General features: G+C 39.5%; 1 protein-coding gene across 1 annotated transcript in view; it reads left to right on the top strand.

Moving 5' to 3' along the window:
• Positions 1-11658, top strand: part of mao (monoamine oxidase) — a 35683-nt gene extending 24025 nt beyond the window's left edge. Inside the window, exons 4-15 of the mRNA XM_017470445.3 lie at positions 1333-1437; positions 1614-1705; positions 1820-1961; positions 3263-3412; positions 5852-6011; positions 7030-7126; positions 7253-7306; positions 7408-7465; positions 8678-8775; positions 8980-9091; positions 9230-9292; positions 9419-11658. Coding sequence (XP_017325934.1) covers positions 1333-1437; positions 1614-1705; positions 1820-1961; positions 3263-3412; positions 5852-6011; positions 7030-7126; positions 7253-7306; positions 7408-7465; positions 8678-8775; positions 8980-9091; positions 9230-9292; positions 9419-9574 — 1287 coding nt within the window. The 3' untranslated portion in view covers positions 9575-11658. The remainder of the gene's footprint in view (positions 1-1332; positions 1438-1613; positions 1706-1819; positions 1962-3262; positions 3413-5851; positions 6012-7029; positions 7127-7252; positions 7307-7407; positions 7466-8677; positions 8776-8979; positions 9092-9229; positions 9293-9418) is intronic.
• Positions 11659-15586: the final 3928 nt, after the last annotated feature.

The raw sequence follows: 15586 nt of genomic DNA, 5'->3' as shown, positions 1-15586 counted from the left end.
ATTGATGAATGGAAATGCATTGCCTATGTGGCACTCTGTTGCATTTAGTGTGAGGTCTGCTTTATTTTCAGATCAATAATCCATTATGATGTCCGCGCAACGTATAATCAGCTCTCATCAAAATCGCCGCACATACTTGGCTGGTTGGTTGATGCTTTCCTTTTATTGCTCCAATTAACATTTCGGTGCATTCTTCTGTTGTTTGGAGATTCATTTATCTGTGCTTGTTTTCCTCAGATAGGAGTGCCACTTGCTGTTACCATCTTACCATGGTTTTAGGTCCATACTTTACTTTAAGCTTTTCTAAAGAATGGTCCTTTTAATTAAACTGTGCGTGTGTGTGTGTGTGTGTGTGTATATATATATATATATATATATATATATATATATATATATATATATATATATATATATATATATATATATAATATATCAAATACTACTAGATAAAAGATAAAATTCTGAACGTCAGAAGTCATGCAGTGTTGTAATCCTAGCTCCTGATCATTCTAACCCCTTTATCAGTGACCCTATTACAAGGCTGTGCAAATTGAGTAACTGTTAAAGCCATATTAGAGTGAAGCAATAGATTAGGGAAAATTTATATCCTCTGGTGTACGTGTCTCAGAACTTGAATCTGTAGTCAAATATTAATCAATCAGCCATAAATGCATTTATTTAAGAGTCCCTCTACAGCAAAGCAATTCAGGTATGAAGTAACGTCTGCTTACCGTTACCCCATCGGCCAGCTATGGACCATGTTGTAATCCTGACTAAGCATTTCCACTACTGTGAGAATGAAACCGTATGAACAGACATCCTGTGTCATATTGCTGCTGTGTGCCAAAGCGCAATATTTTTCTTTATGGTAATGAAGTCTTTATTTTATTGAGATTACAGCTGGAGTTATCATTTCTTAAGGACCTGTAATAATTTGAGACCCCTTAAAGTGGCAAAATAATTGGCAAATTATATGCCAAAATTACGTGACTTCCTGTGTTCTTTAAAAACCTTACACTTAATAGGATCTAATTACCTCTGATCTTGAATTGTGAAATGCTTTATAGGCTGAGGAGAAATTACCCCCCCCCCCCCCCCCCCCCCCCTTTGTTTTTGCTTATTTCAACACAGGCCATGAAAAATGCAGTGACGAATATTTTAGGCAGACCAAAAGTTTTCCACTCCAAAGCATCATTATAATTCCAGTTATGATGCATGAGGATTAAAGACATTACGTCAGACAATGACATGTTATGATCATTTTAGTTTTATGGTAGCTTGCTGAGGTGCAAAAAAAATAACTTTCATGATGGTTGCTATTATTTCTCCTAGGGGAAGTCTTATCCATTCAGGGGGCCTTTTCCCCCAATGTGGAACCCTTTAGCTCTGATGGACTACAACAACCTCTGGAGGACTATGGACAAGATGGGTATGGAGGTAAAGTCAACTGCAGTATGCAGGAACAGGAATTCTCTGTTCACATAGGAGCTGATATGAACTGGTTTGACTTGGAGCTGTTCAGGTCTTTCAGATTATCAGTTGTTTATTATGAATAGACATTGACATTGTTATTGATGTACTTCATGGTAGCTGATTGTGACTGTATACTGCAGATCCCAAGAGAAGCTCCATGGAGGGCCCCACATGCTGAAGAGTGGGATAACATGACCATGAAAGAGCTCTTGGACAAGGTTTGCTGGACAAGGTAGTGAAAACACCACGAAACTGTGATGAGCGAAAAATGTTCAGTGATGATTTTTATGAGATGGGGATTCTTGTTGCAACTGCAAACCTATTCCTTTAAATTGTATCCATGCAGCACTGCCCGCCGCTTTGCCACGCTGTTTGTTAATGTGAACGTGACTTCAGAACCTCATGAGGTTTCCGCTCTCTGGTTTCTCTGGTATGTCAAGCAGTGCGGAGGCACCATGAGAATCTTCTCCACCTCTAATGGAGGCCAGGTAAATCACACCAGCTCACCAGACTATTAAATGAATGCCTTAATATTAACACACTGACTTCAGTCTCTGATATATCGTTTTATAATAAGGCCTTGGACAGGCTCGGAACTTGATTCTATGATTTTTACATTCGCACAGAAATGGGTGGCATTTTTGCTGTTTGTGTGTGTGTGTGTGTGTGCTTACACACATCTTTCTGTTCATCTCTGATGCTGATTACAGTGTAGTCAGGTAACATTGTGTGCATGACATGATGTAGTTTTTTGTAAAGAAATGCAGGTGCATGCAAGCGCTAATTGGCATTGAATTGAATCTTCTGCATCCTAACATAAAATCCTGTAATCAGCACCTCTCTCTTTTTTTTTTTTTTAAACCCCTAATTTAGTTAATCATAGTGCACACAATGGGGGATTCTGAGAGCTGGAGGACAGCCATTCGTTGGCATTGATAAAATAATGAATGCTCAGCTGCCATAGCTACAGAGGAAGAGTAATTCACACTGGGGTAATTAGAGAACTTTATTATGAGGTTCTGAGTGATTTCCTACTGTCTGGCACCCTTTAAAGATGGGTTGCTCTGTGTTGGATATTGTAGTGATTTGTTCTGCGTTGGGGTGTGTCTGTGTGTGTATTTGTGTGTTTGCTTAGTCAGTGATCGACGTGCAGCCTGAGAGGGGAGGCCAGTGTTTTGTGGCCTAAAAAGAGACATATCTTGTGCAGGTGAACAAACACGGTTAGCAAGGATTGCTGTTTCCTTTATAAGAGAACTCTCAACATATTATTAGATCATTTAAAACTCTTTCAAAGATTCACTGTCTTGAAACAAAACAAAGCCTGCTTTTCTACAGTTAAACGCTCTATACAGAAAGAGTTAAAATACTTCATGATAACAGTTAGAAAATGGAAAATGCTGGTACATTTTATCGAGCCTTTAATTTATGATTGTTACAGCAAATAATTTGAGCAGCTGATCAAACCTTTTTAACTTGGATACAATTACGTTGGGTATATATGAAACATTTCTATGCAGAACCTGACTCTCAATTATTTGAACTCAGCAGCGGTGTGAACATTGTTTGAACACTCGGGTCTTTGAAATATGGAGCCACCTGTTGGTAAACAAAGGAAATGCATACTGAATAGAAATAAAATCATCTATGCCTATGCACTGACTAAGAACAGAACTAGACAGAAAAAGTTCCAGAGGGAACGTGGAACCAAAAAAATACAAACTACAGGATTATTGCAAGGCCTCAATTTGTTCATGTTTCTATCTGATGAAATAATGTTTTTTGTCCCCAGGAGCGCAAGTTTCAAGGAGGAGCAAATCAGATCAGTGAGTGCATGGCCAAAGAGCTAGGAGACAGAGTCAAACTTCAGAGTGCTGTCTGCAGCATCGACCAGAGTGGAGAGATGGTGGAAGTCAAGACCATCAACGAGGAGACATATAAGGTAAGCATTTTATATTCACAACAGGCCACAAGCCTTCTACATGCACAGACTTTATAGGGGATATGTCCCCTGCTCTCAAAAAACAACAGGTTATTGATTAGATTACATCATTAAAAGCCCCTTCTGTATTTTTTGTGGAATATGACCATGCAGTCTGTGTAGCTTTGCCATTCTGCTTTTACTACAGTGTGTGTCGTGGATGTAGAGGATTTCTCCATAAATGTAGTTTTTCTAAATCCTATCCAAGTAAATGTGCTTGGACCACTTTCCACCTGTTAATATTATTACTGTTGTTTCATTAAATAGTGACTGCACCATAGTAGACTGTACACATTTCCAAATCTGGACAGTTTTGGGCCATAAAAAGAGTTCTTTGCAGCATGTGTCTTGGTGTACATGTAACCATGCAGGCTTCTGGAATTGTGACCACTAAGCTGCTCTCCTTGCCCTGACCACATCCTCTTTCTCTTGCTAAGGCTCATTAAGAGCTGCTACAGAGAGCATTATCCGGTTGACCCGAGCTGGAAGGTCTTCTACTAGGAACCCTAGAATACCCACTCCAATACAGTTGTGTAGGATGATTTACTGTGAAGCTGACAAACATTTTTAGATGTCCCAGAAATTATTGTATCATTTGGAGTGTTAGTGTGTGTGCACATACTGAGTTGATGGTTATTAGTAATTATATAGGTAGTGAGAAATAGCATAGCACATAGTTTCTAGAGTTATATCCACATAATGGTTAATTGTTGCTACTCCTAAATAAACTGTAAACCCTAATAGTCATCCTACAATTATGATCTGGGTGACAAAGGCATTATGTCTTACATCCCTAAGCTAAAGTTACCTATTTAAAGTGCACGATTCAGTGGATGAATATAATGCTTTTAAATACCTGATATAATCTTGTTTACACTGAATAAGGCTGAACATAGGCAGGTTTGAGTTCATGGACTTGTTGTCTTGGTAACAAGTCTGACAGCAGTTCCAGACAAATCCAGGATCATGTCAAATCATTAACCATACAATCCAGCTAAATCAGCAATCCATGTACAAAGACCAGGCCTCGGGTTTCACATCCAACAGTTTCAGTACTTTTGTCTGCACAGCTGATAAAACATTTATCTGAAATTTCTTTTTACTATGCTACAGTTTTTACTAAAACTGTTTTTACTATCAGCCATAACCATTATTATTATTATTATTGGATACCACTTGTGCCACCAAAACTCCTCTGACCAGTCAAGGCATGGATTCCACAAGACCTCTGGAAGTGTGCTGTGGTATCTGGCACCAAGACGTTAGCAGCAGAACCTTTAAATCCTTTAAGATGTAAGGTAGGGCCTCCATGGATCAGACTTGTTTGTCCATCACATCTCACAGATGCTCAATGGGATTGAGACCTGGGGAATTTGGAGGCCAAATCAACACCTTGAACTCATTCATGTTCCTCAAACCATTCCTGAGCAATTTTTGCAGTGTGGCAGGGACCATGATCCTGCGGAAGGAGCCCACTGTCATTATAGAATACTGTTGCCATGAACGAGTGTATTTGGTCTGCAGGTCATTTAGTTAGGTGGTATGTGTCAAAGTAACATCCACATGAATACTAGAACCCAAGGATTCCTAGCAGAACATTGCTAAGAGCATCACACTCCTCCACCAGCTTGTCTTCTTCCCATAGTGCATCCTGGTGCTATCTCTTCTCCAGCTAAGAGATGCACATGCACCTGGCTGGCCATATGATGTAAAAGAAAAAGTGAGTCATCGGACCAGGCCACGTTCTTCCATTGCTCCATGGTCCAATTACGATGCTCGTGCACATTGTAGGCGCTTTTAGAGGTGGACAGGGATCAGCATGGGCACTATGACCGGTCTGTGGCTATTCAGCCACATATGCAGCAAGGTTAGGTTGGGTACAGCTTATCAGAGTACAAAGACAGAGACAATGAACTGCAGTTAAATAAGCTGCATCGCACTGTGTCTTCTGACACCTTTCTATTAGAGCCAGCGTTAACCTTTTCAGCAATTTGTGCTATAGTAGCTCTTCTGTAGGATCAGGCCAGACGGGCTGATCCATGCTCCAGTGAGCCTTGGGTGCCAATGACCCTGTCACTGGTTCACCAGTTGTCCTACCTTGGACCACTTTTGTGAGGTACTAACCACTTAATACTGGGAACACACAACAAGACCTGCCATTTTGGATATGCTCTGACAATTGTGATGGCTGGACAACTGGGTCAATACCACTCAGATCCTTATACTTGCCCACTTGCTGCCTGATGTATCCCACCCCTTGACAGGTGCTAATGTTATGAGATAATCAGTGTTATTCACTTCACCTGTCAGTGGTTTTAATGTTATGGCTGATGGGAAAATGTGTTTGTGTGTACAAGTTGTAAATACTTTAAATGTTGAATGCTCTGTTCTTTGCTGTAGGCAAAATACGTTATTGTTGCCATACCACCAGGGTTGAATTCGAAGATCCACTTTAACCCTGAACTTCCTCCACTGAGGAATCAACTTATCCACAGAGTACCCATGGGCTCAGTCATCAAGTGCATGGTCTACTACAAGGACACCTTCTGGAGGAAGAAGGGTAATTAATCAGTTCAAGTAGTTTTGAGTCCCCCATCACCTAAGAAGCGAAATGCAATTATATTTTATATATTGACATGCTTGGTCCCCACACACCTCTGTTTAAAGTACGGTCAAAAGGAAGGCTATTCTTCCCAGTATAAACAAGGAGTTGTGGACATAGGAGTTTTTAACTCAAATAAATTCAATAAAACTAAAGTGAATGTTTATATTCTTAAATGTTCAAGTTTAGCTGAGAGCTAGGAGAAAGGCATGGCACAAATCAAAAGGGTTTTAATGGAATGAAAACTCACTTTTCAGCCTTGATCACCAAAATCACATGCGCGCACACACACACACACACACACACACACACACACACACACACACGGTTACGTGAGTCTCATCTCTCTCTCGTGACTCTTCTCTCGCCCTCCTTTATCTCCTTGCTGCTGCTCAGTGAAACCGATAAAATGGTTGTGTTGTATGGATACAACACACTCGCCAATTCCGCACCATTCATATGGTTCTTAAACCCAGCCTAGAGTTATGAGTTCTTTCTCCACTTTCACTATAGTTTAGCATCTTCAGCAGCACAGTCTTGTCTGTCTACATTATTAGTCATTCCAGATGAAGACGTACAGCTTGTGCCTTAATTTGTTTGCCTTGTGGGTTTTCCAAGAGAGGAGAGAGTGAGTAAACAGTGCCATCAGTCTGCGCGGCGAGATTTCATGGAGAAATCTCCAGAAAAGCTAATGCCAGCGACACAGAAACTAGAGCCACTCGTAATTTTATAAGGTGCTTATAGGGGCACTTGTTGTGAAAGCATCAAACTGATATTTGTAAGTTATATAAAAATAAATAAAATAGAATTATTCTGTAATAGTTAACTCTTTGTTGTCCTTCATATTGTCTCTGTTGGTGCATGTCTCTCATGTCTCTCCATGGTGACAATGTGAAAATCAGCTCAGATAAATGACTCCTTGTGTTTTGTCTTTACATGTATGGTGCATATGTTTATTAGTGTTGTTTGGTTCCAGGCTACTGTGGAACTATGGTGATCGAAGAAGAGGAGGCGCCTATTGGCCTGACTCTGGATGACACTAAGCCTGATGGAACAGTGCCAGCCATCATGGGGTAAAACAAGTAGTGAACACTAATGGGACAGTGCACTTTCACCCGCATTGAACAGAAACACATGTTCTTTGTAGACACAGCTGGCTAAATGATGTTTAGTTGACCACACCTTTTCCGTTCTTGCAGTTTCATCCTTGCACGCAAAAGCAGGAGGCTGGCTGGACTCACCAAGGAAGAAAGGTAAATATTTGTTGGAAACTGACAATTCTTTTTTTTTTCCTTTGAAGCTTTTCTCATCTGTAGTCACAGCTGACCTGGAATATGGAATTTTACCCCCATAGAAAGAAGAGGATCTGTGAGATCTATGCACGTGTCCTAGGCTCTGATGAAGCTTTGCATGTGAGTTTCTGTTCTTCATTAAGTTATTTATACATCAGAGTGCTGCTGACCACAGCCAAATAAATATTTATTCTTAAGGTCTTCTTGCTTGTACATACTGAGCTGCATTTTTCAAATTGTTGTTGAGGCTAATCAAGTATTAATGAATTTAAATTAATCTTTAAGAAATCTTTAGAAAACTTTACGTCAAACAAATGACTTGAATCTAAACATTGGAGAGGAATTATCTAAATTATTTGACTTTTCTAACTGGTGTAATATAATATTTGTTTAGTAAGAACAGCACAATGAAAGGAACATGAATTTCTTGTTTTAAAAAAGTGTGACGTACTGGATTTGTTACAGATATTACAGGCACATTGTGTAGAGATCCTTCTAGAAACTCAAACAGAAATGCCATGAGGCAGGACATACTGCTTCATCTTTTATTTGCACATAGCATTTTCAAATAAGCAAGCTAATTCTTCTGATGTACACAAACTTGCATTAAAAAATAGCTCATTTGGATTTCATTGCAGAACTCTCAAACTCATTCCTTAAAATCTTGTTCTATTACAAAGTATAAGGGCATACTGTCATGTGAAAAAATAAGTACAGTGCATCCGGAAAGTATTCACGGCACTTCACTTTTTCCACATTTTGTTATGTTACAGCCTTATTCCAAAAAGGATTAAATTCATTATTTTCCTCAAAATTCTACAAACAACACCCCATAATGACAACGTGAAAGAAGTTTGTTTGAAATCTTTGCAAATTTATTAAAATTTGCAAAGTTTACAGGATACCCCTGTATACCCCATATAATTGTTTTTTTTCCACATTTGGACAAGCAAATATTTGATCCTCTTTGAAACAGTGCCTGTTAATAAAGTTGATGCACTCGATCAAGTGACACATAAAACTAACTTTTTGTAGTAATTTTCACAATAAATCTGGTGTCTGGAAAATCATCTACAAGTCGTGCAGATTTCAAACGACTGCCAATTTGTCCAGGACTAGCCGTCCTAGCAAATTCAGCCCAAGAGCAGACCGTCTGATGCAAAAAGGGGTATCAGGTCGCTGTGGAAACAGTAGAGAAATATTGACCTATACACAGCAATTGGTTATATGAGGCATAGTACAGAAGTAATTAGTACTTGTAAGATAAGTAAAAATATTAATTTTAAGCCCTTTTTACAAGTTTGATGGATAAATGTTCTTTCTTTTTTTCAGCCTGTGCACTATGAGGAAAAGAACTGGTGTGAGGATGAATACTCTGGTGGTTGCTATACAGCCAGCATCCCCCCTGGAGTCCTCACTCAATATGGAAAGTAAGTACACATTCAAAACTTGACCTGAAATGACTCTCCTATTCCTGCCCTTTATTACATGTCCCATGTGGGGTGATTTTTTTCTTTTTTTCCCTTCATCCACTTTATTTTCCATATCGGTTATTAAAGCTTTAAGAAAATCCTTATCCATGGAGTCTTAAAAGGTAGTGTGTGAGTTAACAGTGGTGCATCGCCTGTGTGTAGAGTCCTGAGGGAGCCTGTGGGCAGACTTTACTTCGCAGGCACTGAAACAGCTACAGAGTGGAGTGGCTATATGGAAGGGGCTGTGCAGGCCGGAGAGAGAGCATCCAGAGAGGTGAGACGTCACTGTGTTGTATATACACTTGTTCTGGGGATGTGTTCATGTGTGGGTGAGTGGGTAAATGCGCATGTATTTAACTCATAAAATAAATGTTATGAATTATTATGCATGAATCCTTGGACTCTCTTTCAGATTTTGTTTGCAATGGGAAGACTGCATCCAAGTCAAATCTGGCAAACAGAGCCTGAGTCGTTGGTACAAAACCTTTTTTTGTTTTGCTTATCAAACTATATTTATCTACTACTAGTCTATGTAAATGCACCATGTAAGTGCATTTGTGTACTATTGTCGTGCATATCATTGACATTGACATTGTTTCAGGATGTCCCTGGTTTGCCGTTTGTCACCACTTTCTGGGAGAGAAACTTGCCGTCCGTTGGAGGATTCATGAAGTTCATGGGCGTGTCCTCATTCCTGACGATTGCCACCGTCGTAGGTGCAGTGGCCTATAAAAAGGGACTCCTTCCCCGAAGCTAGAGCTCCCACTTCAGTGTCACACTGACCTTGGTTAAGACTGCACTCTCCACACAGTCACTGCACCAAGGCTGTGCTACTGACTAAGCATGAGCTCATGTCAGGTCTAGATTTGATTTTTGATTCACTTTAACACCCAATCACATTATGTACAAATTCTCAGTGCAATGAATAAAATAAGAAATCATTACCATTGAAATGGGAGCTGCCCTTTTCATAGGACACACCACAATTAGAAGCAAGAACCAGGAAGGACGTTTGTCTGCCTGCTAACTAACTAAGGCCACAGACAACAACATTTACATTCCACCATAAAGTCACTACACATATCCTCACGTACAATACAGTGCGTGGGTAATGAACCAGTCGATTTAATTACCTCGAATGATTTTAGGTGCTGTTCTAAGGAACTCCTAACCTGAACTAGCCTTTCAGACTACATGTGACAAAGTTAAAGCATTGGCTGAAGAGGGTTTTTTTTTTTTTTTTTAAACCCTTTTTTTTTTTTTTTTTTAAATGATAGTCTATCACAAGAGACATAACACTTTGAGAATATGTCCTCTCTGGCACAAGACACACACACACAAAGTGCACACAATTTCTGTTTAGTGTGGTTTAGATGGCTGTGGCTCCGAGTGGCCCATAAGATTTCCTCATACTGCTGTGCATGATTGTAGCATTACTGTCAATTCTGAGACATTTTTAAGGTATTTGAATGTATTCTTTTCTGCTAACATATTGTATATGATTTTCAACTTAATTCACACATGTGTACTTGATGTATACATCGATTTTATGTACCCCCCCAGGGAAATGTTACACTTGTGTATGGTGATTTCCATACACACTTGTAACCTTTCACCATATTTCTCCATACACATTATGTATCATTTATTCATCATATCTATCTACAGTAAGCCCTTTGCAGAAGGTTTATTATTTTAATAGGAGATTTGATGCGAGATCGTCTCTGCCCTTCATATTTATGGTTGCACATTATAGCATGTGAGAGTATAACATGAATCTCTGTTTTGTCAGTAGAGCTTGAACAGTTTGATTCTGAGACTTTAGATATGTTTTAATATTTCACTGCTAAAGTAAAAAAACATGATCAACTAAAAGAATTTTAAATTTCTTAATGTGGTATAAATATGACTAAATGATTGATTGTAATGCATCCATAAGAAGGACACAAGAAACAGGATAATAATAATAATGATGATGATAATAATTAAGGTGTGTGTGTGTGTGTGTGTGTGTGTGTGTGTGTGTGTGTGTGTAAAAACCCGGTGTTTGTGGAATGTGTCATTGTTGCAAAGGTATGTTGTTTTGTCTGTGGTGCCTTAAAAATCTAGCCGTGTTTTTTCATTTCTCAAGTGCCTCTGTGATTGTGTGTGTGGCAAACAGCTCCTGGGACAGTCACTGGCTATGTTAGTGAGTAGATTCTTCATATTAATTACTTCCTTCTTCAGAGTGTTTCTTTATGCAGCACATAGATGGTATAGTGTCGCATTCTTTTTTTTATTTTATTTTTTTTAGACTCCTTAGATTTCAAGCAGCAAGTGAGATATTACAGACAACGGCATCATCATGTCTTATTAGCGTAGTCATACTCGTGCTGATGAGTAGTGACTGTAATGATCTTACATGTTTTTGACCAGCACAATGTTACTCACCCCTAAAGAAGCCCCCAATGAACCAGATGCTTAGCGAAGTGCTAACTACAGCATTCTGTTAGAGTTAACCAGGGGAAGTTCCCATCACATACAGTACTTTTTTTCTGGTGGACGATGAACCGTAACGGTGCAATGAATCTGTGAGTGATGTCCTCATGTCACGTTGTGGTTGATGTAACCTCTTTTCCTGGTGATTCATATCTCTGTGCTCTAATCGCTTTGCTAAACCATGGTGCAGTGTCTGTAGTCAGTGTCCGCGGCTGTTTACACTAGTCTCCTGTGAAGACCCTTTCCTCTGTCAAGTCATGTGTGTGCACAATGTCCAATGTTCTAGTCTTGTAATTGTATTACTTGATCTCTTTGTACAAATCCAACAACACGGATGGTAATAAAAATGTGAAATACACCTTGCATTTGGTTGTGTGTAGTTTTCTTGTTATCGCTGAATGAACAGCAGTCATGTGTCATACATGTGGAGTGTATCCTCTTTTAAAGGGAGACAGAAAATGTACTAACAAATTTGCTTTAGTAATCAAGTTTGTTTTGACCGTATTTGGAGGTAAAAAAAGGTTCTGGGTTTTTTTAAGTTTGTCCCTTGGGAGTTCAATGTAATTGGTGCAGCATGTACCGCTGATACCTCACAGCTCCAGGGTCTTTTTGATCCTGAGCGTTTTGCACGTTTACCCTGTGTTTTATATGGGTTTCCTACCACTGTCAAAAAATATACAGGTAGGCAGATTGACTACACTAAATTGGCCCTAGGTGTGAATGAGTGTGTAACTGTGTGCGCATGGTGCCCTGGTGTCCTGTCCAGTTTGAATTCTCACACCTTGCTGCCAGTGTTCCTGGAATAGGCTCCAAATTCACCAACTTGTTGAATGAATGAGTACAATGTATGTAAAAAAAAAAAAAAAAAAAAAAGGTTTTTCTAGGTATTTTAAGTCATGGCAGGGGTCAGAACACAGATAAACAAAGACACATCCATTGTCATCCATTAACTACTTGAGGCAGATTAGGAAAACAATAAATAAAAAACATAACAGGATGACAGGAACACGATTGCACGTCTGAAAAACTTTACAAAGAACACAGAGAAATGTCTAATCCCGAAAAACATTAAATCACAATGAGCAAAGGTTACGATGCGGTGGAAATAGAGCAGGAGAAATCTTTAACTATGTTTTAACCATTAACACATTTCATATCTTTCCAAATGAAGCATTATGCAGTTTTAATAATAACCACAAGGGGATGCCAGTGTAACACACGGATATGATCAGCATTATAGGACTTTAGTTCTACCCATGAATTTTAATGTTTATGTAAAACGATTTATAAGTGAGGAAGAATATAAACCACACAGAGATGAGTAATTGATGGTTAAGAGCCTTGATCAAGGACCTAGAAATGGATTTGAACTTACAGTCTACTAACAAATATAACTGCTAAGATGTCCAGAAATTACAGAGTTACAATCTACATTTCAGTTATTTTTCTTTGCTTCATCTTACTCAGATGTTCATTCAGTATCTTATTACCCTTGTGCTGGGTTCTAAATGACCAGGGCACATGTTTCCAAAAGCATGGTTATAATGAAAAGGAAACCATACAGAACACATTCATTCTATTATCCGAGTGGGTTGTTGTCATTGTCATCTGTTTGTTTATTTGTTTTTTTTTTCAAAATAGATATCTTGGAATTTAGCTATTTCATATAGGTCGTACATGCAACTCATGTGACCCACCAACTACAATGTCTTTATTTGGTCATGATCATTGTACTCAGTGCAATCATACATGTGCACTGGTGTGTATCTGTTCCATATATCAGCTTCCTGTCCCTATCTGTCCCATGTTCCCCACCACCCGAGTCCTTGTTCACAGAAAGCTTCAGCGGTACACTTAGATAAGCATCATAAAAATGACACAGACATTGAAAATGGGCAAAGGCAACTAGAAAAAGAAAATCAAAATGCGATTAGCCAAGGATAAGACAGTCTGAACCAAGGGGAGTAACCCAGGAAGAGGCTTCACAAGTTTTCATCAAAGAAAAAGGGCAAATCTCAGATGAAAGAAATAAAGCAATACCCTTTAAGGCACAATCAGATGATGAGAGGACTCCAACTAGGAATTATGAGCTTGGTGTGTGTGTGTGTGTGAGAGAGAGAGAGAGAGAGAGAGAGAGAGAGAGAGAGAGAGAGAGAGCAAGCAAGCAAGCATATGAGATGTGATTCCCCACCTTCAGTTACTCCCTTCAGCATCTCTCAGTTTACTCACAGCGCCCTCACTGTGTGTGTGTGTGTGTGTGTGTGTGTGTGTGTGTGTTCAGTAGATTTGCTGTATATGTGCTGTATATGAACAGCACAGTACCTGAGGTGTCACCATCTGTTACGAATGATGCATGGTGCAAAAATCACTGTCCTAAACAGAGTTCAGAGTCATGTACAGAACCTCACTGACTAGAAGCATCACAGAAAGGTAAGATTCACATGACCTGTCATAGTACAACCGATAACAATCCGAAACAATTGATCCGAAACAATGCAAGAGGAAATTCTACCGTTATATGTTTTGCTAGAAAACAGAAGCTGTTAATCAAATGCTTAGAGTTATTTTATGAATAATGATGAGACCTAAATAATGCATGTACTTGTTTTATACTTTCCTAATTTCCTACACACCATGCAAACAAAGCATCTTCCTGGCAAAGTGAATGTGTGTAATGAATCATGGTGACTCAGCCCCTTTTCCAGAGTTATAGTCAACACAGTATTACCAACTCTTTTTGACAGTCCATCTCTACTCCCTTCTATTGGTGGGAAGAGTTCTTGATAGGACCAGTGCTACCCAGATGTTTTCCAGGTGATGTACCATTTACAGTGCATCTGTAGCACTGACATGTAAGGTTTGGTTGTTTGTTTGTTTGTTTTTTGCGCTACTATGATTTGGAATCCTGGATTAAGAAAGTAAAAATCCAGTATCCAGTCAACAGCAGTCCTGTGGTCAGAAGATGGTGCTGATGAAGGTTTTAAACACAATGAACACATACTGTGCTTAGAAAAACATGTTTACACCATGTTTATACTGATACACTCACACTGATACTCTTGTACCAGCACGATACACGTTACCATATCAGTGCTGTTGCAGTGTTGTGAATTGTATACCCTTCCAAATAATATCTGCATGTTAGTAGTGGCCTTTATGGTGGCCTTTTTTCATTAATGGACAGGGTACATGGGGGTGGACGAATGGAGAGATTGGCTAGATCTTTATGATAGTTGTATCGGATAAAAATGGACAGTGAGTGTAGCCAGGAAGATGTGCTAAAGAATACTGGGGACTGAGTGTGTCAAAATTAAACAACTTCTGTTTACACTTATGGATTTACTTTGCGCGCACCAGTAAATTATGTTCCTCAGCCTTTCTGAACTGTACATTTCCCATCCTTTTGATTTACCAAAAGTGTCTCTAAACAAATAAGATGTGTCATGTGGCATGTATAGATAATTAAATATGAAAAAGAGGCTCTAATGTTTATATGTGTGGTGAGCCACAGCCAGAAGACTTATCCTCAGCAACTTACGTTTATCTCATGTATACAAGTGAGCAATTGAGAGTTAAAGGTCTTGCTCTAGGGCCCAGCAGTGGCAGCTTGTACTCAGTAGTCCGACATCTTATCTAGCTCAATAGCATGAAATACAAAGAGCCACCAGTTTTTATGACTTCACTTATGATTGGAAAAGACAGCTCATATTCCAGTTACTGTACAAATATACCAATCTGGGACACACGGTGGTTTAGTGGTTAGCACGTTTGCCTCACACCTTGGGGGTTTGATTCCCGCCTGTGTGTGTGGAGTTTGCATGTTCTCCCCGTGCTGCGGGGGTTTCCTCCGGGTACTCCGGTTTTCTTCCCCAGTGCATGCATAGTAGGCTGATTGGCATGTCCAAAGTGTCCATAGTGTATGAATGGGTGTGTGGATGTGATTGTTCCCTGTGGTGGATTGGCACCCCGTCCAGGGTGTACCCCATATTCATACCCGATGCTCCCTAGGATTTTCTCCAGACTCCCTTGCGACCCTGTATAGGATATAGGATAAATAGTATAGAAGATGGATGGATATCCCAATCTGTTCAAGTGCACATCAACTCCCACCTGGACCTGTTCCTACTCAGAGTTTATGAGAGTCATCATCACTGGGTGAAGACTTATACTCCTTCACAATTCAATACTCATATCAGATAGAAATAAAACCTCAATTTGTATACTCCTCTTGCTCTGATGCCTGTCTGATTGTGTGCTCCTGGAGATGTACATCAGCACCATGCCCTAAAGA

Source organism: Ictalurus punctatus, chromosome 6 (genome assembly GCF_001660625.3).
Source record: "Ictalurus punctatus breed USDA103 chromosome 6, Coco_2.0, whole genome shotgun sequence".
Taxonomy (NCBI): domain Eukaryota; kingdom Metazoa; phylum Chordata; class Actinopteri; order Siluriformes; family Ictaluridae; genus Ictalurus; species Ictalurus punctatus.
This window is presented reverse-complemented; position numbering and strand designations above follow the sequence as displayed.